The following is a 24,737-nucleotide window of genomic DNA, read 5'->3' on the forward strand; positions in this document are numbered from 1 at the left end:
TTTTAGTATATCATCATAATCATGATTTGTAGCAGCACCTATTCAAGGCTACATTCTCTCTTGTGAATCCTTTTTTGTCATTAATTGCTCTGCAGAGCTAAGTTCAGTTACCAAGTTGTACGACTTTCTTTACCAAACCTCTTTTATATCAAAGCCCTGCATTGGGTACCCATACCCATACTCACCCATATACATTAGGGTATGGGTACGCCCATGACCTTTGTGGATGGGTATGGGTGAGTACTAAACATCAAGGGATAAATCGATTTACATTATTATTCATTTTATATCTTACTTATACTATTGCAATCATCACTAAGTATTATTTAGCACTTAACCACGCTACGAGTTTAATAAATTTTGATATGCAAATTGAAAGTTTGCCATCATAACAAATGACAACAAGCCTCAAGGCCAATCAGTTCGTGGCAGACTGTTCAAAAAACATGAAAAGTAGGTGGGTATAGGTGGGTACGAAATCCCGAAAGTCAACATGGGTGGGTGTGGGTGGGCGAAGCCCGTCCGAGTAAAACATGGGTAACCAATGAGTACCCAACTAGGACAGTAGGACCTCATGTAGGTCTTTGTTTTATATGCTCTTATTCCTTTGTACTCCTTTCACATAATTATATTTCCCTTGTCTTATTAATGGTTAATCCTTATTAAATAAAAAATACATTCTCCTTCCACCACAATTAATTACTTTCTGTAACCATGACATTCACAGACGTCACTTTTGACTTAACCATTTGTGTTAATTGAATAATGCACATATCCCCTCTTAAATAATTTCTATTCATAAACAATCATTAACCTTATTTGCTTGAAATTCTAATGAGATATCCTTCAAAGAGGGTAAAATTAAAAACATGCATACAGAGAGAGCTTTCAGTAATATAATGCACCATCGTAGCTTCATGTTAAATCGTTTTGTTCATCTGATCCCTATTAAATGATTAAGATTATATACAGTCATTTCTCTGTTCTATTTGCTTTGTGATGCTTAAATTAGAGATTTACTTCAAAAGATTAAAATTTAAAATATACAAATATCTGTGTTGTCCTTATAAATTATAGAATCGAAGTTTAGGACATCTCATTCATGAATATAATTACTATTTCAAGGATGGATGATCTACCAATTTTATGGCCATAATTAACAAAAATCTACTAGAATGAACACACTTTATTGAATAAAAAAAAAAGATTCAATTCTATATTGCGTACAATGTGCTTAGAGATGCTGACTTATCTTTGTTTCAGCGCAAGGCTTGCACTTCCAGCTCCTGAGGATAAAAGCATAGTTAACTCCTCATATACAATTGCCTCTGAGTATGGAATGGCTCCAGGTTTTATTCCAAGTTCAATTCCGCAGATTGAATGTAGTTCAGTCTCACAGGAGCTGACCATTCGGAAGGACTCTGAACCAATCATTGAAGAGCCAGCAACACCAGAACCTGAATGTCCAGAAACCTTAGAAAGCGAAATAGAGGATGCATTTTTTGAAGATCCTGATGAAATTCCAACAATAAAGCTTAACTTCGAAAAGTTCACACAGAATCTGCAGAACTATATGCAAGAAAATATGGAGCTCCAAACTACTGACATGTCGAATGCCTTAGTTGCTTTGACCCCAGACGCTGCATCCATCCCCATGCCCAAGTTGAAGAACATTAGCCGGCTGCGCACAGAGCACCATGTGTATGTATTAGAACTCCTTAATCTTGCTGAGAGGCATGATTGTTGCAGGCTGCTAAACATATAAATGCAAACCAACCTCATCAAATGATATCCTTTTGTAATGATGTTGAATGCGTTTCTGCTAATTTTAATTTGTATATTATTGCAGATATGAAATTCCTGATTCACATCCATTGCTTGAAGGAGTAAGTTTTTCTCTTTTAACTGAACTATTTAGCTTGCTTAAATAGGAATAGTTGATGGATACATTAAATAAAAATGTCATGCACAATAAAATAAGAAATTTATAGATGGGATCCCTTGTATTAACCCCTTTATGAGAATGCATTCACCTCCAGATAGTTTCATCTTTAGTGTTTTTTCCTCCAAAAACTGGCTGGTAATAATCTAGAAAAGTTGGGAGTGAAATTTATACTTATATCGTTTTTAAAAGGAGCTTGAGTAATGGAGATCAATAATCTTATGGTCGGAAGACCTAATGCTACAGTGGTGAAAAATTGAGAGACAACATTAATGTTAGGGGCAAATGAACCATAAAGAACTAGCCTTAAATTAAAAAAAATGGAAGTTTTTCTTTGAAAATGCTATTGCCTAAATTATGAAAATTTTCATCAACTTCAACTTAGTCCACAGCTATTTCTCATGAGCATTACATTTACATGTTACAGTTTGCAAAATCATTGCAGAAAGGTCCTTTTCTTCAAATTGTATCTTCCTTCTCTAATTTTTTACCCAATCAAACGTGACAGCTTGACCAAAGAGAGCCTGATGATCCATGCCCATACCTTCTAGCTATATGGACACCAGGCAAGCATCTTATTTTTCATTGTGATCATTGACTTCAATGCATATATATAACAAAAAATTTATTCTCTAGGTGAGACTGCTCAGTCAACTGAACCACCAAAAGCTTGCTGCGACACCCAAGATACGGGTCAACTTTGTGACAGGAGTACATGTTTTGCTTGTAACAGTATAAGAGAATCAGAGGCTCATAAAGTCCGAGGAACTCTTCTTGTAAGCAAAACAATATTGTTTAAAGACGTTACGATATATACTATATACATTCTTGATTAAATATGGATTTTGCATAGATACCTTGTCGAACTGCAATGAGGGGAAGCTTCCCACTAAATGGTACCTACTTTCAAGTTAATGAGGTAGGTTGGTTCCTTATCAAATAGTGAACTAAATGAGATAAAAAGTCTTCTGATAGAAGTTAAATCCTGCTTGTTGTCTCTTGCGAAGGCTTTTAACACAGGCTGGGATTTAGAAGTCATGTGGCCTGCACTCTACATGCTTTTAATGCTTTCTTTTGATGGCGATGCAGGTATTTGCTGATCACCATACGAGCCGTAACCCAATTGACATTCCAAGAGACTGGATATGGAACCTACCTAGAAGAACTGTTTGTTTTGGAACTTCAATACCAACAATATTCAGAGGTATTATGTTTACTCGATAATTGTAGATGCTGCTAAATGTAAGTTTCAATGGCTTCAGAAAAGCTACTGATTTATTTCTGATCTCAAATTTTAGGTCTCACAACAGAAGGAATACAGCAGTGCTTTTGGAGAGGTATGTAATGAGCTTTGAAATAGGTTACACTGCATGAATATGGGTAATTTAGAATTGGAAGTACTTGTAGCCAAAGATTATTGTAGTTTTTAATGAAGCAATGGAAAGTTAAAAGTAAATTTAAAGTTTAACAACACTAAAAATACAAAAAAAAAATCACTACTGAATTTCATAATAAAAATTTATTATTGATATATCATAAAAAAATTATCTTGATCGTGCACGAATCTCAAGGCAATTTCGCATTGAAAACTTTCAATATTAAATTCAGGGTCATCCAAACTTTGATTTCAACAAACTTATAGTCGACCTGAACGTTCAAAAAGATGAATCCAACGACACCAAATTTGATCCAATATAAGCCCAAATGGGTCCAAATCAAGAACCAAATGGCATCCAAATGTGATATGTTTATAGTTGAATAGAACGGCTCGACGAGATGAATCCAACAAGCCCAGGATTGCTAAATTCTGACATCATGAAAATATTTAAATACTTATTAAATGATCTATAATCAAGGGAGCTGATATCGGCCGTCCATTCAAAACACTCTCAACGTGTCCTAGATCTTCTTCCTATTATTTGGTCATGCCACTCGCTGAAAATTATAAATAGATTTCTCATTCTTCACAAAAGTGGGAGAGAAAAAGAAGAGGAAGAAGGAAGAGAAATTTGATCTCTCTTGGCACCAAGCACCTCCGTCGCCCGCCAACTATACTCTTTCTAACCTATGTCGCTCACTGACTACGGTCTCTCCAACCACTTCCACCAACTACGTTCTTTCTAACCTCCGTCGTCGGTCAACTACAGTCCTTCTCACTACGTCATTGACTAAGATTTTTTCGAACGCCATCTCTCGCTGACTACGGTCCTTCCAACCATTTTCACCCGACTACGGTCTTTCCGACCTCCATTGTTCGCGACTATGGTCCTTCCAACCACCGTCGCCCCCAACAACAGTCCTTCCAGCTACTGGCACTTGACTACGATCTTTCTAACCTTTGTCACCCACCGACTAATATCCTTCCGACCACCGTCACCCAACTATGGCCTTTCTGACTCTGTCCCCGGTCAACTACAAACCTTCTGACTACTGTCGCCGATTATGATCCTTTTGACCTCCATCCCCAGCTATGATCTTTCGACCACCATCACATGACTATGATCCTTTCAACCTACATCGTTCGACTATAGTCCTGCCGACCAAACGAACATGTTGACATTGATTCTTCCAACTTCCATTATCTAATGCACTCTATATGATATATATTTGATACATCAAGCTAAGGCCTTCCCCCCAAGGAAAGGCCTCATTTGTAATCAACTGTAAACACTAGTAGATTCATTTAAATTGGACAAGGCCCCGTAGTTTTTTTCTCATTTTTAGGGGTTTTCATATAAAAACTTTGGTGTCCCTTATGAATGCTACACTCCTATCTTTCATATGTTTGTGTTTTGGATCTACGTACCGTCACGAATATTCCAGAACAATATATATATATATATAATTTTAAGAAAATTTATTGTAGTTGTTAATGAAGCAATGGAATAATTTATTGATAATCATAAAATTTCCATATTTAAATATAGTAAAATGTTTTCTTATGCCAAAATGGATTTAAAAAAATGTAATAAGCAACTTCTTAGTCCTATTGAGCACACAACAATTTTGTTTCCCTTTTTTCATTTGTTGCTACGATTCTTCCGACCATCATCGTGAATATCCCTAATTGACCACTTTGGTCAAGTTTAACCAATCAGCGATGGGTATCCATTACCTAAACACCACAGTTCAAGTTCAATGGCAGAAATATGCATTCTCTAAAAGCTAACTAGTTCAAACACTAGCTTTTTATGCATTTTTTCCATGTTGCAAGACTCTTTATACTATTAAATACTTGAAACAGATGACGCATAAAGAAGAGCATTTACAAAAAACAGCCTTGAAAAAATATGAATCTATTTTATTTCATGGCTTTTGCCTTAGAGACTTGGTCTATCCTGGAATCAAAATTGTTTGAAGTCTATGCTAAGCTTTTGTCAATCATATAGCTAGGAAAAAGTAAATAATGCAGAACTGACTGCATGTGATGGCATGGCTGGGTAATGTTGTTACAGGGTGTACATTAAAAGCCTTAGATACAATAGTACAGTAAGTAAATAACTCAGTAGAATCTTTCATTTTAGTTTGATGCATAAAATAAAAATAGAAATGGTGTTGCAGGTTTTGTTTGTGTAAGAGGATTTGATCGAGTTACGAGGGCGCCGAAGCCCCTCTATGCCAGGCTGCATTTCCCAGCAAGCAAGGCACCTAAAAATAGCAAAGAAAGGTTGGCGGCGGCGGCGGCGGCGGCGGCGGCGGCCGCGGCAGATGAATCGGCCAACGATACCTCAGACCTAACTGGGATCCATCGATAATTAAGAATGGATCACTGACCAACGAATTACTGTGTTCATGGCAAAGCCTCTAACCTGAAGAAAGCTTGGCGACTATCTCAAAATTGGAGTTATGGTAGGGGAGAATGAAAGCCATGAATTTTGATCTGTAACATCCTGGCCATTTATTATTTCATTTCATGCTCGGTGGTCGAGCCATTCTTCATGATAGATAAAACTGGATGGTAATTCAATCCATCCACTCTATTTATTTGTCAAACATGCATAAAAGAGAGGAAGTTGGAAGTTGCAAAACCTTCAGCTTTTCAACTGGTAAGGTATTATGCAAACTTAGCTCAGTTGTATCAGTAGAACTTCGATCTGTAACATTCTAGCCATTTATTATTTCATTTCATGCTCGGTGGTCGAGCCATTCTTCATGAATAGATAAAACTGGATGGTATTCAATCCATCCACTATTTATTTCTCAAACATGCATAAAAGAGAGGAAGTTTAAGTTACAGAGTGATTATTGAGTCCGGACACCGGACACGACCAATAAAAAAGTGTCACATCACTAGGCGCTCGGTACCGACCGCAGTACCACTCGGTACCCTCAGTACGCTGTCCGAACAGAATAATTTTTCGCTTTTTAGAGTTGTTTGATTGCTAGTAGTGTAGATGCAAAAGAAGTAATTTCTTTCAAAAGTAATATGATTAAAAGATAGCAGATCTAAAATAAATACATACAGACAATCATTTACCAAAAGAAGAAGCTATTTGCATGTAATTTACAGCAATCAAACAGCCCCGAAGATGCAAAGCTAAGAATTATGTTCTGCCATTTTGAAAGTCTTGAAGAACAAAACAAAAAGCTTCAGATTTTGCTCGTCAGAAGAAACTATATCGCTTACAGATTCTATTTATCTACGAATCAATCAACTTTTTTTTTCTCTCTAGTGATTCTGCACAAATCCGCAATGAATAACTAACTACATATGAATGGAAAGATAGTATTTCATAGAACTTATTCGATAACTATCATAAAAAACAACTCAAAACAGAAGAAATCTTACAGAAGTTATTATTCCCGCGACAGTAATTCTGACCACCACAGAAGAAATATGTAGAACTGAACGGAGAAAGCTTCTCTCGGCTGCAATTGCTGCTATCATTTTGCTTTTATTTTGAGAAATCAATCCTCGGTCGAAGATGCAGAGAATGACATTAATGATGAAAGAAGTTATTACTAGCGGATTTAATGGCTTCAATCACCAATACAATTAGATCTGAATATAAAGATCTATATACCTATTTCTTGATTCTATGATTGCTTACAAACAAAAGCTAGGGAAAGGAATTGCAAAATAGCATGGAGAAGAAGGATAAGCTAACTAACCCTAAAAACTCGAGAATTTAACAATGTTTAAAAGTGAAACATCGGTTATTTATCACTCAAAAATTCAACTTCTTTCCTTGAAATGAAAAGTACTTTGACAAAAAGAATGATAAATTATTAAATAAAGCTATCACTGATATTATGTATTTCAAATACAAAAAGTTAGGCTACATCATAGGCAACATAATCTTACTCTAAGAACTCAAGTGTAACACACTCAATAATAATCAATTCTGATGGTTGATTGGCAAATCTCTTCTTTTATCTTTGGAACTTAGTTCCCTTCAAATCTCTCTTATGCATGATAGTTAAATGGTCTTAGAGGCCAATTTGTATTCATGATCCTCTCCCTCAATAATAGGTAGGGTGAAACCAACTACTGCTAAGAGTGGAGAGATCTCATGATGGATGATGTCCTCATCCATATCTATTACATCATCAATGGTTATCATCTTACTCAAAACCTTTTGTTTTTGTATCCTCTTCTTCAATCTTTTATTCTTATTTCTCCTATGTGTCTTGATCAAGATAGGAAAGGAAGAAGGGGATCCTATCTTAATTTGAATTGGGCAAGTAGGAAAGCAAGTGGGCACAATAAAAGGTGGTTGAATATACATTGACCAAACTAGCACAGGTTAATTAACAATCATCAAAGTTTTCTATTTCTCATCAATCTTTGATGCCTTAGGATAAGATAGCCTTGAGAAAACAAAAGGTCTCAAAGCTAAGCCTAATGGGGATAACTCAATATACATAAAAGTTCAGCATCAACAACATTGACACAAAGATGAAATAAATGAGATGTCTAATAGAAAGAAACTTACACTTATGAGGGGCGTAAGTGAGTTCTCGTATATAAAAATATAATATACTATTAAAGATAGAGAGAGTAACCAACCTCAATAAAGTTGCCAAAAAATTGATGGGTTATTTACTATTAGGATATACCATTGTAAGACTAAAAGTCATTTGAAGATAAATTCACAATGAATAAATACAAATGAGCACATGAAAGTGTGACTATCTACTGAAAAGCAAAAGAAACCCTTAATAGTTGAGGACTAGCAATAATAGTTTGGATTAATGCCTTAAAAAAGTAAATCGCATGAATTAAAAAATAATAATAATTTAAAAAAAAAATTAATTAAAATAAAAACAATTAAAAAACTATAGAAGAGTCACAGAATATAGGATGGGATAGAGGGATGCCGACGCACCACATAAGAAAGCAGACCTTCAGAGAAGCTTAACGGGGACAAAAGAAGTTGTAGAAGACTCGGCCTGAAGCTCGAACATCAGATTGATGTTGTGCAATAATTGTTCCACTCGACGCTTGACTCACAAGAAAATAATCATGTAGTTTTATTTATTGTTCCAACATGACATAGTTTTCTAATACAAAATTTTTAATTTTTGTACTAAAAAGTTGCTTTAAAAAATAGTAAGCTAGTCATCTCAAATGAAACCTAAGGCTTCATTTGGGACTGCTCCCTCACTATTTTCTAAAGCAATTTTTTAGTAAAAACTTTTGAGTTTAAGAAATTGCATTAAAAATTTATTTTAAAAAGTAAAAAAGAAAATTGTCCCAAATGAAGCCTAAGTAAATTATTGACTAGCTTTGTGAATTAGAGAACTATGGATAAAAAGAAATCCCTCTGCACCAGTAACCTACAGTATTGCTCTGTCGCACAACAAAATTTTCACAAACTTCCATTAAGCTTCAATAGAAAGAAAATGTTCCAAAAAACAAAGTTCTCTGTCTTCGTAAGTCATTACAAAATCAAGTATTTCTAAATGATCTTATGACATTATTGTAGACAACATAAACATTGGCAGGTCTTAAGAGGACAGGCTAAAAGAATGGTATTTCTACAACACAATGCAACTGTCAACCCCTATCTCCATCAATGTTTGCTACCATTCTACATTATTGCCCTACCAGTTTTTGCATACAAAAAATCAGTAATCATATAGGATCTCAATTTACCTCATAGTCATGAAAGCCGTAAATGAGAGCAATATTGACTCGTCCTCCGAATGTTCTGTGCATTTATTTGGGAGCCAAATTCTGGGGAACATAGAATTACTGATACAATTTTGTTGAAAATAATAACAGATAGGATGCATTTTAGTATATATTTAATCAATAAAAAAACTTTTGCATCTTGGGAAAAAGTGAAGGCAAAGTAGACGTCATCTGTCTTGAAATAGAGGGTTTACTTAGGAATAATAATTTATTTTATTTTTACTATTCCACCCATTCATTTTACAATTCAAAATTAATAAATCATATTGGGTACATAAACTTTCACTCGGAATAACTTTATAATCTTTGCAATCTAAACAATTTTTTTAATAAAAAAGTCACGATCCAGAAGTGCATTAAGTTAATTCAAGATGATATTCGAAACCTTATAGGATTGATTTGACCCTTTTTGGGTTGAATGTGCAACCCTAGCAATGACCATAAAATTCAGCATAGGACTGAAAATAAATGAATGAAATAGATATTATAAAGTTTTGACAATTCTCTGAGTCATTCACTCTTCAATGGGGAATCTTCAAAATAATTATGGTTTGATCAAAATACCCTTTAACCACAACCACTTATTGGACATCAACATGAAAATTCCCTCCGGACTAAAATTTGTAAAAGGCCCCAAACCAACCTTGAGATAGGAGATTGTCAAAGGAAAATCTAACTTGATGTTCTTGAGAATCTGTTATGCAAGAATGGATTTCACCCTATATCTTTGATTGGGGTCTAGAGGAATTTGAAAGTACTGATCTCTTGATAAATGTAGGTGGCATATATTGATGCCTTGATGTCAAGCATATGACCGACCAAGGAGTGGTTGTGCAAGTTTTTTGTCAAAATGCAAGAAATGTGATTAGCAGTGCGAAAACAGGTACGAGTGACGCCATTGATTTAGGTACGATGTCATGCTTTCGACTTGTTCGAATGATGCTACCTTCTTAAATGGACAGGAATGATCCAATATATTGCTTGGGAGCTTTGATAAAGTTAAGGTGACTATAGATTTATGGAAAGTAAGGTAGCCATAATTTCCTTTACCTGATGGAGCTGGGAAGTATTCATATACCTAATAAAAATGGATGGCCCTATAGCTTATGGAGCCTACTCTACTTCAGATTAATTGGGACCGAGTTCAAGGGTCTATAGTCTTGTTAGGGGTTGCTAAAATTTTATAATCATAATAAAAGAACAAAATTTTATTAAGAAAAATTTGTTATTGTTTCACAAACAGAACTTTATTGAAATTTTCTATAAAATAAAAGGGACAAACTATATGGACAACATTTTGTGGATATTTTCCTCATTTCAAACTTGAAAAAAAAAAATCAATTTCCAGCGAGTCTCCAAGTAAAGGTATATTGGCGATATTTAATAAAAGTTGACTTGATTGTTTCATGTAATGGGTCAAGAGTGATTCATCTTTTAATAGTTAAAATTGGATTATCAAAAGAAATGATTAGAGAGGCCCTCTGAAGGATACTCTCTTCTTGAAGATTTGAGTTGTCAGTTTTGGAGATTATCATTGGGCATAGTAAAGACAAATAGCGGAAACAAGAGTAGGCAACTTATCGGTTGCCTTTAACCACTAAAAAACCAGTAGTAGGAAACTTGAGTTTCAAGTGAGGCAAGGATGCAACCACACAAAGATAAACTACAATGGTATAACGAAGATCGAGTTGGAAGCGGACATTAATTTTACAACCACATTATATGGTGTATATGCTTTGTCTTGGGAACTCACTACTGGTGATAGGCAAAGTGTTGATTCCTTAAGTATTTATTAGGCTGGTGTCAAAGCCATAAAAGAGGTTCAACAATAAGGTAAAGTTTTCTTTTGTAAGTTTAATGTTTATTGGGACAATATAGAGTTTTTTCTTATCTGGTGGTAACAAGAGGAATGCAGTATAGAAAAGCATGCTAACAAAGCTACAAATGTCTAAAAGAATCCTCTTGACATTAAATCATGGCTCACCAATCCCAACATTAAAGACCAATAAATCTTGATATTGAGTAAGAACCTCTTTGCAGTCCAAGTCATCAAAGCTAATGGAGATTTGATTGTGAGATCTTTTTGGTCTCAACAACTTGGGACTAATGAGAATTAATTACCCCAAGAGGATAGAATCTCTGACAATGGCTTCAAAATTATCCACGATTATATATACATATCATCAAGAATTGTAGCCATGATTTTGTTTACTAACCTCTTTGCAAATCTACTAGCTCTACCGGTGATTATTTAAAGCCTCACTAATATTTTGTTTCTTTGAAAACACTTTCATCTCTTTGATACTTATTAACTCCTAACTACACCTTCAAGACTCCTTTTGTAGATCCTTATCCAATTTCTGAGAATTTTTATCTTTGTAAAGCAGCTAATGATTTGATCCGTCACCAAATTTGGTTCAAGTTAAAATTTTCAAACGTTTTCTCCAATAATTTGAAATATTCAGTGTTTATTAAAAATTGTTAAAAATTACTGTGGTATTAATGTGAGTTTGTTGATAATTAAAACGGACGTTAATATAAAATTTATATAGAACTGACTTAATACACTTCAAAATCATTATTAAATTATTAATTATACCAATTAAATTTGTTACTAATTAATATATGATGAACTAGAACAATTGATCATCTCAATAATTAATCATTAAATAATTAGACAAATTAATCCTTAATTAGTAAGATTAAGCTCACCAATTTAAAAACATTATCTTCATAATCTTAGATAATATATTTTTAACTATTCATTTACTAACTAATTAGAATATCTTTTAGCCTAATTTAATTGATAATCTAAATTTATTAATTTATATAAAATTGGCTTAATACTGTATCAATCATTGCCGCATCATTAGTTATACCAATTACTTTTTTTTAAATATATGATGTGCTAGAACAATTTATCATCTCAATATTTAATCATTAAATAAATATATTAATTAATTCTTAATTAGTATAATTAAGCTCACTAAATTAATAGCATAATCATCAAGTACTATCTTTGATACTGTATTTCTAATTATTAATGAATACATTTAGCCTAATTGATCAATAATAGCTTAACAAATCTGAATAATTAAAAATTCAATTCATTAATTAATACCAAATCAATCATATATTTTAAATAATTTAATGATAAAATAAATAACTTGCCATTCTGACAATTATTTAATATTACATCATTTAAACCCAAATTATGCTAATTAATGGTTAATTGGTTTAATTAATCTTCTGGTTAATCAATCTATGATAAATTGAATTAATTCATTATCCCATTCATTAATTGTTGATTAAGTAGCCTAATTAGTATCCAAAATATTAATAAACGTCTAATTAATTACTTTAATTATTTTTAAACAACTCAATAAATTAACCAATTTTATTACATATTTTTAACTAGACACTAATTCAGGTAGGGTCTTATGTCCCAAGAAGTGGAAAAGATGAAATAAGAGAAGCATAATGTTGGAGTAGCTCCAGTGGCAGATAAGATTAAATAGAGTCGCCTTAGATGGCGGCCTTCTGATGATAGGATTAGGAGAGTTGATGTATTAGATTTGGCTTCGGTTAAAAAAGGTAGAGGTGGACCTAAAAAGACTTAGAAAATATTAGAAAGAATCTTTCTTTATTAATTTTAAATGAGAATTTGACTCTTAATAGGGCACAAAGGAGAAAAAGGAGAAAAATGATTCATATAGCCGACCCCACGTAGTGGGATAAAGGCTTGATGTTGTTGTTGTTGTTGTTGTTGATGCTGCATTTTGTGCTTATACTATCATATATATGCTCAAAATATATGATAAAGGTAATCTTCTCACCTCAAGCTTGTCTTCTGCCTCGTTATTGAATGTTTTGCATAGAATCTCATAGCTCTTTTCATAACCTGTCTGAAAAAAATGGCAGGATTATATGAATGGAGAGATCCACAATGAAATTCTCCTAACCAAACACAAGGGGCAAAAATACCCTTACCAATGGATCCACTTTTGAGGGTGAGATTGCTGAGATTACATACCTGGAACCACATAAATACAAATATTAAATTAAAAATTATATATATACAACCATATACCAGAGAACAGTTAACCAGTTACCTACCGCAGTCTACTTGTATAGAAATTCATAGCCAATACATTAGCCTTTTGTACAGTTAAAATTACAGCTCCCATCTGATTCTGTGAAACAATAAAATTGCTACATTAGGGGTATATCGATTGTTGGAGGCATGAAGATGAGATTCAATTAATGGAGCTCAAATATATGTTGTGGACGATACAAAGAACACTTGAAAAAGAAGCAGAGGAATAGCTCTTTAAGTAGAAGAAATGTCCATCACGCAGAGACAACAAAAGCATGGGAAAACTGCTGAAATAACAATTTGACAGGAAAAATCTAATACTGGTAAACAACTTATGTATGAGAACGATGAAAAAGGCCTTAATATTTATTATGATGGCTTGATGTGAAAATAATACTTGGAAAAAAATGACTAGATAATAAGGGAAATGGGAACGATGAGATGGACAACCAAATTGGTGAGGTGAGCACAATTCCAATAACCCATCATAAAAAAATAGTGAAATGCCTCAAACATATTATGTGATAAGAGAATGGCAAAGTGACTTCAATGTAAATTTATAAAAATGCAAAAAAATTTGTTGTATAGATTTCAGTGTTGGACAGTAATGAAGTCATTAATAGACAAGTTGAATGTATTAAAAGACAAAAATTTAAGATAGATGAGTGGTTAAACTAAAATTAAAACAATACAGATGAGTTTCATAAAGGCGCCATCAAATAGTCAGGATAGGGCTAATTCTGACAACAAATAATTATAATAATTATAATAATAAATATACCAAATAGCCCTAAACTAATGATAATACAATTGTTACATTTAACAAAAAAATGATCCGTAGAAATATCAAAAGAAATGACAAATAGGATGTATCAATGGAGTGTTGTGTTAAAATTACTATGCTGGCAATAAAATATACTTGCACAAAGAATTCAAGTAGTAGTGATTATCAAATTTGTTGAATTCAGAATTGTCCATGAATTACACCCAACTAAACAAAGAATGTTGAGAAAAAAGTAAACAGAAAAGTAGATAGACAAAGAAGAATTCTAGAGTAGAAACTATGAGATTTTTTTGTAAAATCAGATTGATTACATAAAACTACTTAAACTGAGTTCACCCCTCAATCTCTTATTTATAGTTTTGGGTTAGGCTTGAGCGTTGCAAAATTAGCTACATACATAACTATATGCAAAAAACAAGAGAAAAAACAAAATAGTTGTGTGGCCCCATTTGAATGTCTGAATTGAATTCATCTACCAAGCTCCTGAGAGGTCGAGGGCTTGGCATGTTATTGCTGGTCAAATACATGAATAATCGATCAATAGTTTACCCTATAGAGGAAGGCATCCCCTTGAGCTATCACTAGGGCCAACTTTATAGATCAAATTCACTTGGTTGGAATGAGTTATGAGATTACAGCTGCCTACTTGAGGATAGTTCTTGTGTAGACTAACGTGTCTCTTTTAAGGTGAGATCAAGTAGGATGACTCAGTATAGCCTGAACCACGTCAACATAACTTGAACAAGGCCAACTTGGCTTAAATCCGGTGAGCGCTTGCTTTTTGCGCCTTCTATCTTCTTTTTCAATAAATTCAAGATCAATTAGTTAGCCACCTCTACTTGGCCATTCATATTTGGATTATGAAGTAAAGCAAATTTGAGTCGAGATCCCTAGTTTTGACAAAATTTCTTGATTTTCTTATATAAGAATTATGGATCATTATCAATAATAATCATCATGGGAAAGCCATATTAATAGATAATATCAATTCATATAAAGTTGCATGCAACTTCTGTAGTTTTTGAAAGCACCTTGGCTTCAATCCACTTAATAAAACAATCAATAATAACTAGGATGAACTTCTTTTGTCCACTCATAGGCGAGAAAGGGTCGATTAGATCCATGCCCAAAAAAATCAAAAAGCCATTAACTAGAAAATAATTGCAACTTATGAGAGGGATGAAGTTGCATTGGCGTAAATTTTTTACATTAAAGACATCTCTTGAGAATTCATCTGCATCTTCTCAATATAGGTAAAAAAAAACCTTATCTCAAAATTCAATATGTTAAAGTTCAACTTCTAGAGTGATTGTCGCACTCATCAGAAAAAACTTTTTTTAAATACCAGCAACTTCAAATTCATTTACACACCTCAATGAGATGGTAGTTGAATAGCTCATCATCAATTAGTAGATACTGAGGTTTTTTTTATTTGAGTCGCCGAGGATCCTTCACACTTGCCAAGATTATACCAACTTCAAGTATTCGATGAAAGAACTCACCCAACTCATCCCTGATGGTTGGTCGACTTCCAACACTTCAACTTCTTCAATTCTAGGGCAACTAAGCTCTAAAATAAGTCTTCCAATAAGATTTCTCATTTTAGAGAGCAGGTCGGCAAATTGAGTATGATGTTTTTAGAATATGCTCAAAATATGCTCAATTTTGCAATACTCAGACTTCTTGATCTAGCTTTTAATGGACATTTTTTAATGATTTCTTCTCTTGCTTTATATTCTTCGTACCTTATTTACAACAAATTTAGTGTCAGAATATGCTATCAAGTGCTTTACCCCAACTCATACAGCAAATTTCATACCCGCAATCAATGCCTCATGAATGTCTTGGTTGTTGGTAATTTGAAAATCAATTTTGATAGCATGAGAAAATATTGTTCCTATTGGAGTCCTTAAAATAACTCGAATGATATCTCCTTCTGCACCAGAGGCACTATCAACATAAAGAGACCATAATAGATCATCTTTAGTATCAACTACACTGATGTCAACTAAGAAATATGTTAGCGTCGGCATCTTGATGGTGGTCCTTGGCGTGTAAGAAATTTGGAACTCGCCAAGTTCCACACTTCCACAAGCCATTTAAGTAATCACTTGAGTGTGGCTTCGTAAGAATCAACTTCAATGAATGATCAGTAATAACATAATATGAATGCACCAAAAAATAAGGATGAAGTCACCGCACATAAATGATTAAAGCCCATGCAAGCTTATGATTAAAGCCCATGAAAGCTTTTCATAATCGAGTAATGTAACTCAACCCCTCCTAGAACTTTACTCACATAATAGATCAATTATTATTTCTTCTCTTCTTCAATGTTTCACAAACAAGGACTAAGCTCAATGCCTCTTTATCAACTCCAATAAACAAGAGCAAGTCCTTCCCCAAATAAGAATTTAAGAATTTTCAAGTAAATGCGGCAAAGAGAGGAGCAACTTCAATTGTTGTAAAGTAAATTCACATTCTTCATTCTAGACAAAGTGCTTAGCACTTCTAAGAACATTAAAAAATGTGGAGCACTTAAAACTCGACTTTTAGATAAATCAACTAAGCCCAGTAATTTTCCCTATTAGCCTTTGCAACTCGACTTTAAGATAAATCAACTAAGCCCAATAATTTTCCCTATTAGCCTTTGCAACTCCTTTGCATTTCGAGGATAGGGTATTTTAAAAATTGCTTTCACATTTATGGGTTCATTTTGATACCACTTGGAGTATACAGAAAGCCCAAGTACTTGCCCACTCCAGCTTCAAATGCACACCTCAAAGGAGTCTGCTTCATCTTATAATTTTTTTAGAAGAAAAATTCATTTAAAATCATGAATATGCTACTCTGGATTTTTGTTTTTTAATGAATAACTCATTTCCATAAATTTCAACATTTCACCCCTTCTGATTTCAAAAAATGTAATCCATCATTTCTTTTGTATGTCACGCCTTTTTTTAACCAAATTGCATCATGTTATAATATTATAACATATCAACTATGTTGAAGGCCATATTCTCATAGTCGGCCGGGTGTATTTTGATTTGATGATACCTTGAGAAGACATCCAAGAAGCACATCATAGGATGACTGCAGAGTCGACTAAAGCATCAACTGCGATTGTGGATAGCTATCTTTGAGGCAAGCCGAATTTAAATTTGTGAGGTGAGTACATCCATCAATTGTCATTTGATTTTCCACCATTACTATATTAGAAATCCACTTTGGTACTGCAATTCCCTGACGAATCTTGCCTGCAAAAGTTTTTGCACTACTTTACATATGCAATCAGCTAGCATAATTACGACATGTTGAACTTAGCCTCATCTGCTTGTCCTTATTCAGACTATGGCAGGCAACATTGATATCTACATGTAGCATTTCATTTGACAACTAGAGGAGTACATCCACATAGAGGAGTACATTTGCTAAAATTAATGTTGTGGTTCTGACAATCCATAGAGGAGCTGAAGAGGAGGCTTCTCTCCAAGCTAACCTTAAATGACTTAGGTCGGGAAAGGTGAACTTGGCGAGTACCTCAAGGGCGCCTATTGTCGAGGTGCAACCAATTGTCTTTATTAAAGTTGATCGAACAATGAATGATAACCCCTATAATAATGCAGTGGTTGTCACAATGCTGCTCACCACAAATTATCAAATTGGCAACATCCTCATATATATGGGGAGCTCGATGAATATTATTTTGAGAAGCGTATATGAGAAGATGAACATGGGCGCTTCTCGCCTAATGCTAACTATCAGTCCTCTCTTTGGCTTTTTTGAGGAGCACAGAGAGACGAAAGGGGTAATTGCTTTGCCAATCACCTATGGAAAAGGAGAAAAATAGTTTATTGCCATGGTTGAATTCATTGTAGTTGATGCGCCAACTACTTGTAATGCAATCTTTGGTTAACCACGACTAAACATTTTTTTTGCAAACATCTATGCACGCCATATCGTCGTGAAGTTTTTAATAGGTGGTCATGTAGTGACAATACGAGATGACTTATTGCAATCCAAAGTGTGTTATCTAAAAGTAGTGGGGAATGTCTAGGAAGAAATTCTCTAACTCAATGTGCATAAGGGATCCAAGTTGTAAACTATAGAAATTATTGACGAAGTGCCGATATGTGAAGAAAATTCAAATCATAGCTTCCAAAATTTTCTATAAATATAATTAATCACTAAAAATTAAATAATTTGAGCTTACCCATTAACCCTCTATTTATAAATTTAGGTTGGGACTTGAGCATTATAAAATTAGCTACATACATCACTCTAAAAAATAAGTGAACAATGTAATAGTTGTGCAACCTGATATAAACGTCCAACTTGATGTAGTCATCCGTCGAGCTACTTAGAAGAACCTCACATGACATATTAGATGTTGAATACCCGAGAGGATGGGCAAGCCCATTAGGTGTCTAAGGTTCCTGGATTTTCAATTTTAGTAAAAGTTGTTATAGTGACTTACAAGAAGTTTCAAAGGTTTTAATTTGAATGGAGGAGTTTTAGGTTTCGTAGGAGAGAGATTGGATTTGTTGAGAGATGGCTGAAATGATCCAATGGTAAGTTTGTTAAATGGGTTGTTGGGATGTTTAGAAAGGAGGTGTGGGGTTTCGAATGGATGATGAGGGTCGATGTGTTAACATACAAAAGCAAAGAATGCAAAATGAAGGAAAGGGTTTCTTGGATGCTAACAAGCTTATGGTGGGAACATAGTAGCCAAGCAAATGAAGAAAGGTCGAGAGAGAGATGAAGAAACCATCCTATGGAAAGCTAAATTTTTACCAAAATGAGATAAGATACAGAAGATCATGCAATAAAACTCTTCATTAGATGCAAGAACTGCTCTGACAAAATTTATAAAGGGATGCAACATGGAAAGCCTTCAGACTTAAAATGAGGCCTAGATATGAAAATGATAGTGATTGAAAAAACTATAATATTAGGGAAAGGGGAAAAAGTAAAAGAAAATCGATTAAAATAAAGGGAAAATGAGAGTGACCAATTCCATTGGTTCTTCTTCAAGCTTTATGATTGAAACCAAAGGGATTTCATATCCATGGAAGAGAGCTTTAATTCCTCATTCATCCTAAAATCATCACATTAAGGAATCTTATGCATGGAATAGATCCTCAATAACTAACAAGACATAAGGCTAATGATGATGATGATGATACTGAATGACAAATAGATTCAATAATGTGTCTAAACCGATTATGAAAAATTACAAATAATCATGAAGGGCAAATGAGATAATCAATCAAATAATATAAACAAATGAAAAGAAAAAAAAACAGCATCAAGTACTAATAAGTTTAAACTTTTATGAATGCTAACACATGGATGAGTTAAACTCTGAAGACTTCCAGCCCGTTTCCATCCACAACATTCTAGGAGTATAGGGAAAAAGTTGAGAACAAGAAAGTACCTTCCGTGCAATAAGCTCAATCAGTTGCATCAAGAATTTCCCTAACCCCTTCCCTCTAGCACAACTTTCCAACTGAAGCTCATAGACATAAAGAACAGGTATCTCTTCTTCAACGATAAAACGGTAATGCATAAAACCAACCAAAGGGTCTCCATCACCAGTCCAGCAGTTCATTCTATCATCTTCCTTGAGATAATTATCATCATGAACCACATTTGAAGATTCCCGAACAAATATGTATCGTGCTTCTGCAGCAACCATTTCCCTACGCTTCACTTTCTCCTCTAGTGGCCAGTCAGAGCCATATGGACCTTCCATGTTAACCTATAGTTTTATCAATTAAGCAACATCAAACATAGTCATTCTTGGATGAAGAACAGTTGAACACCAAGGTAAAAAAATAGGATTATTAACCTTAAGAAGATTTTGGATGTACTTCTTTATAGAAGATGATAGCTGATCACCAAATCCTGACTCAAGGTAGACAGATAAACCTGATCAAAATTAAACACAAAAACTTTGCTTGATGAGCAGATCAATAAGTGGATGTCAAATGGAGAAATGACTTCTCAGGTACCATTCCTATCGTAGCGAGAGAAAGCCAAAAAGGAAGCTAGATGATCCTTTGCAGTTGATGCCGATTTTATAATTTCTTCAATCACCTTTTTCCTCTCCAAAACCTAGAAAAACATGATCAGTGTTTGTCCTAAGCATAATTTCATATATTTTGGAACCAAAAGGAAACCGAAAATACACTAGACATAATAAAAGGAAGAAGACATGCACCAAATTTTCAAGAAAAAAAAACATTAAACTTATGAAAGGACTCCCTGAAGATAATCCACGTTCAACAAAAAGAACATAATTTTTAATCCACCTTTAGCAATCACAGTACCAGAGGTTGAAATGATCTTGAAGCCTTACCAAACAATGGCATTTCTCACGGTGATGCTGTCCAACGGTTTTGAGCTTGCCAAATCAAAAGCTAGCCTTAAACCTGGCTAAAAAATTTGCTTTAATTTTCTTATCATTAATATAGGGACCCAACAACTTATCTAATAGATCGTTCGTTTAGATTCTTAACAACCATTCTAGCAGAGCAGTAAAAAAATGGTTAGATCAGGATGTAAAAGATTCATGCCTCACTCCTTCAAATTTATCATGCCACCCGAAGTGTCCACTATGCGAGTACTAGAATTTTATATTAGCTAAAGTAGCATTTCAAAAGCTTTAAAGAACATCTTGCTATTAAAATCGACTCTTTTACTCTATTTTGGAGTCTGCATAGTAAGATCAAGACCTTGTTTCAATCTTGATACATTGAAATTTAATCATAATGCAGGCCATATGATGTATATATGCACCATGGATATTAATTTAATGCTTAACATTTGCTTCTAAGTCACGGGAAAAGTACCCTGTGCATTTTACCCATAGAACAAAAAATAAGTACTAATATTCGAGATGCCTCTTCTTTATTTCATCACTCTTTCTTTATCACTCTCTCCTAGTGCTCATGATGAAATTATCCTTCTATGTCAGGTTTCAAGCAAAGGATAAGGCCCATCCTTTATACACTTCAATATAATCATCAACCTCAAAAAACCAAGTGTTTTGAATTCTTCATTAAATTTCAAGCATCCAGTGATTCTATATTTCTATTAGCATGTGAAATCTATAAAGCAACACGATTCAGGAAAACATGTTTTACATTATCTCAAGACCAAATGTATATTTCAAATTATATAGCCTGCACAAAATAACTTAAATTGATATTGATCTTTTAATATTGTTTCTCTTCACACAAGCGCTAGCATTCATTCAAAAGATAATAAAATGGTACACTTGCTAGTATAAACCCATCTGCACTGGGTTCACTGGCTCATCTACCAAATGATAGCTAGCCTAGTACATGAATCCCATATGATCTAGCACGCCAATCCCAAATCCTGTGTCAAGACTATATTATTTCTCAGAGTTTTATAGCTCCATGAACTCAACAAATCAGGTGTAGACATAAGCATGCTAGTCTACCCTTACAACAGGGAGAACCTATCTAGTTAACACCATCAATGAGTGCCCCACCTTTGAAGGGAGGATCATCAAAAGCACATGGATACTTCCCTGCAACAATTTCAATAGATATCCACAGGCCAGAATCATTATATTCCATCACTCAACCACCTCTCATAGCCTTTAACAGGCCGAGGAGGAAGGTTACCATCCATAAAGAGGGGGAGTGTTCATTTCTATATTCCCTTTAATTTTAGCCTTGGAGGAAGCCTCATACCGTGTAGATTGCAGCTGCTTTGCACTCCAACTTAAGTTTCTTTTTTTCTTTTTTCTTTTTTTTTTTGACGAGGAACTGTCCGCTGCCACACCCAGCTTCGTCGAGCGCACTTGGTTGTCCGTAAACCTCGGCCGACCTGGTACCCACGCCATTGTACATGCAGCCGGCGCTTTGGGGCCCTCACTGAAGGGGCGGCTGCCGCTTGAGAGAATTGAACTCGGGATGGGGGGTTCATAACCGAGCACGCCCACCAACCATGCTAAGCATCGGTTGGTTCAACTTAAGTTTCACTTTCGATATCTGTGAATGCACAACCCAAGCCTCTTCAGCAAGCCACACAGTCTACAATCCTTTAAGCTCATTGAGCTCTGACAGACTCAGTTAGGAACACTGGTACGATCAGACAGACCAAATAGCCGCCAAGGGTGGTAGCGCTAAAGATTACTAGAACTCAACGTCAAGCCATTAGCAACTAAGCAACAAAACAAAGAAACAGCTTCATATTGCTTCATATATCCCAAAGTTAAAAAAATAAAAGTCACATATTCAAATATAGAATGACTGAAATTTCAAAACACATATTCAAATATAGAACGACTGAAACTTCAAAAACATTCCAACAAGTATGTACCAATAAGAGCAAACAATCATCATGAACTACAGGTCAATGACACCAAAAACTGGAAGCGAAAAGAGAAAGGATGCAAAAAGTGCTAAAACCCTAAACAAAGATCAAAACTTTCCAACTTTTACAACGAATTTCCTACTCTTTATCCACGCAAAAAAGCAGCAAACGGAAACAAGAGAGTAGTGGGTGCTAAGATTTTAAAATTTGTTATCAACAATTTGGTGTTGAATCCTGCATTACATTCATTCTTCACTACTCCGCATTTACACAGCAAAATAAAAAATAAAAAATAAAATCAATACCTCCTTCCGCTTCAACTTCTTATTTTTACTTCTCTCAAGCCTCTTGGAATCCATGTTCTAGGAACCCTCTCTCTCCCTCTTTTTCACTCTCCCTCTCCTGGTCTTTTTGGACGGTGTGCTGAAGCAAGCGAGAAAGTTGCGGGAGGGGGAGAGACGAGTTTGAAAACACAGACGGAGCGTACGGAACAATCGCGAGCCCTAGGCCTCCTTTGATTTGATTTTTTTTTGGCCTTTTCAGTTTCGAAAAGACGTAATTATTTTTTTTCGAAAAGGCGTAATTATTTTTTGTGGCGGTTTGTATGTAACGCTTCTTAAATGAATTTTTTTATATAATTTTATTTTTATAATGTTTTGAGAAATTTTTTAAATTGACTTCTCCATTATAAAATTTTAAAATCATCTTTTACAAAAAGATCGTGTTTGCATTATAAATGATTAAAAATAATTTGATCCGAGTAGAGAAGTGGTTAGGCCTCTAAGACTTTGTTTTTATTTTTAATTAAAAAGTTTTAGAAAACAAAAATTGGAGTAATTACCAAAAAAAATTGACTATATAAACCTCATAATATTTAAAATTAAAAAAAAAATTCTCATTGCTTATTTTTTAAATGTGATTATAATTCATTTTTAATTAAATTACTCTTACTTCGTCACATTCAATTTATTTGATGTTTAAAACAACAATAACATCAAGCATTTGTCCCACTACGTGGGTTTGGCTACATGAATCCTTTTTTCTCTATTTAACTTTTGTTAAAAATCAAATTCTCGTTTAAATCTAATAAATAAATATCACTTCTAATATTTTATAATCAAGTCCTTTTAGCTCTACTTCTATCCTTTTTAACATAAGTCAAATTTAATACATCTACTTTTCTAACTCGGTCATCAGAAGGCAATCGTTTTATGTGATCAAACCATCTAAATTAACTCTCTCTAATCTTATCTTCCACTTGAGCTACTCCAACCTTTTCATGTATTTGCTCATTTTGTATCTTTTAACTCTAAGTGTAAAGCCACTCATCCACGTGAACATTCTCATTACTGCAACACTTAACTTCGTATTATGCTTCTCTTTTAATGGCCAACATTCGGCACCATAAAGCATTACAGGTCTCACCACCATCTTATAGAACTTTTCCTTAAATTTGAAGGGGGGCTTTTCTATCACATGACAAGCTCGATGCATTCCTCCACTTCAACCATCCAATATGAATTCTGTTAATAATATCACCATCTATTTCACCATCACTTTGAACAATAGATCCAAGATATCTAAAATGTGTACTCTTATTAATGACTTGATCGTCCGATGTCACAACCTCCTCACTATGTTTATTACTACTAAAATTACACTCCATATATTCAGTTTTAGATCTACTGAAGTGAAAATCATCAGACTCTAAGGTTAACCTCCGTAGTTTAAGTTTACTTTCAACTCTCTCTCTAGTCTTATCAACAAAAAGAATATCATCGGCAAAAATCATACACCAAGGTACATCCTCTTGCAAAATGTCTTGTGAGAACATCCGTGACTTAAACAAAAAAGATATGTGCTTAAGGTTGATCCTTGATGTAATCCACTCGAAATAGGAAAATATTTAGCCAAACCACATTGTGTTTGAACACGAGTAATAGCTCCTACATACATATTTTTAATGATGTGAAAATAAGCATTATCAACTCCTTTCTTTTCAAGAACTCTCCATAGCACTTCTCTTGGAGCTTTATCATATGCTTTCTCTGAATCAATAAATATCATATATAGATCCTCTTTATTCTCTCTATATTTCTCCATCAAACCTCTCAATAAATGGCTTTCATAGTAGGCCTATATGGCATGAATCCAAATTGATTTTGAGAAACATTAGTATCATGCCACAACTTACACTCCATAACTCGTTCCCATAGTTTTAAAGTATGACACATTAATTTAATTCCTCTATAATTCGCACAATCTTGTGCATCACCTTTATTCTTAAAAATAGTAATTAACACGCTCATTCTCCACTCATTTGACTTCTTTTTAGTCTTCAAAATAATATTAAAAATTTTAGTAAGCCTAGAAATTCCTTCATCTCATAAGCATTTCCACACCTCTACTGGAATATCATCAGGTC

General features: G+C 34.2%; 2 protein-coding genes across 23 annotated transcripts in view; one reads left to right on the forward strand and one right to left on the reverse strand.

Moving 5' to 3' along the window:
- Nucleotides 1-6,099, forward strand: part of LOC110100031 (protein ROS1A) — a 32,791-nt gene extending 26,692 nt beyond the window's left edge. The window contains exons 12-19 of one of the 2 annotated variants that reach the window (XM_020827400.2): nt 1,264-1,701; nt 1,850-1,886; nt 2,451-2,508; nt 2,579-2,718; nt 2,796-2,861; nt 3,032-3,146; nt 3,241-3,279; nt 5,504-6,099. In XM_020827400.2, the coding sequence (XP_020683059.1) occupies nt 1,264-1,701; nt 1,850-1,886; nt 2,451-2,508; nt 2,579-2,718; nt 2,796-2,861; nt 3,032-3,146; nt 3,241-3,279; nt 5,504-5,697 (1,087 nt within the window). In that variant the 3' untranslated portion in view covers nt 5,698-6,099. Of the gene's footprint in view, nt 1-1,263; nt 1,702-1,849; nt 1,887-2,450; nt 2,509-2,578; nt 2,719-2,795; nt 2,862-3,031; nt 3,147-3,240; nt 3,280-5,503 lie in introns of those variants that run through there. The other variant, XR_003701758.1, reaches the window with a different exon arrangement.
- Nucleotides 1,397-22,848, reverse strand: LOC110100032 (N-alpha-acetyltransferase 40). 21 transcript variants are annotated; one of them, XR_003701759.1, is made up of 11 exons: nt 22,618-22,848; nt 19,975-20,077; nt 19,812-19,891; nt 19,398-19,721; nt 13,197-13,273; nt 13,071-13,113; nt 12,917-12,981; nt 9,042-9,140; nt 6,732-6,820; nt 1,607-1,681; nt 1,397-1,457 (listed from the first exon to the last, which is right to left on the reverse strand). XR_003701759.1 is itself a non-coding variant. In XM_020827408.2 (10 exons), the coding sequence occupies exons 1-10, from the start codon at nt 22,669-22,671 to the stop codon at nt 1,674-1,676; spliced, it is 942 nt and encodes a 313-aa protein (XP_020683067.1). In that variant the 5' UTR covers nt 22,672-22,848; the 3' UTR covers nt 1,495-1,673. The 21 variants fall into 21 exon arrangements, 15 of the variants coding, with proteins under 15 accessions (XP_020683067.1, XP_028553571.1, XP_020683072.1 ...); XR_003701760.1 differs by lacking the exon at nt 9,042-9,140 and having other exon boundaries at nt 12,917-12,985; nt 22,618-22,847; XM_020827408.2 differs by lacking the exon at nt 1,397-1,457 and having other exon boundaries at nt 1,495-1,681.
- Between the last annotated feature and the right edge of the window lie 1,889 nt (nt 22,849-24,737).

This window comes from Dendrobium catenatum, unplaced genomic scaffold, assembly GCF_001605985.2.
Source record: "Dendrobium catenatum unplaced genomic scaffold, ASM160598v2 fragScaff_scaffold_993, whole genome shotgun sequence".
Classification (NCBI taxonomy): domain Eukaryota; kingdom Viridiplantae; phylum Streptophyta; class Magnoliopsida; order Asparagales; family Orchidaceae; genus Dendrobium; species Dendrobium catenatum.

What these genes read in the sequence shown, in the direction of transcription:
- LOC110100032 (XM_020827402.2), bottom strand. Translation starts at nt 22,671, where the DNA reads ATGGATTCCAAGAGGCTTGAGAGAAGTAAAAATAAGAAGTTGAAGCGG. An exon ending in CTCTCGCTACGATAGGAATG is followed by an intron (nt 19,892 to 19,974) that starts GTACCTGAGAAG and finishes AATTTTGATCAG; the next exon opens with GTTTATCTGTCTACCTTGAG. An exon ending in ACGGCTTTCATGACTATGAG is followed by an intron (nt 6,835 to 9,041) that starts GTAAATTGAGAT and finishes TCAAAATAAAAG; the next exon opens with CAAAATGATAGCAGCAATTG.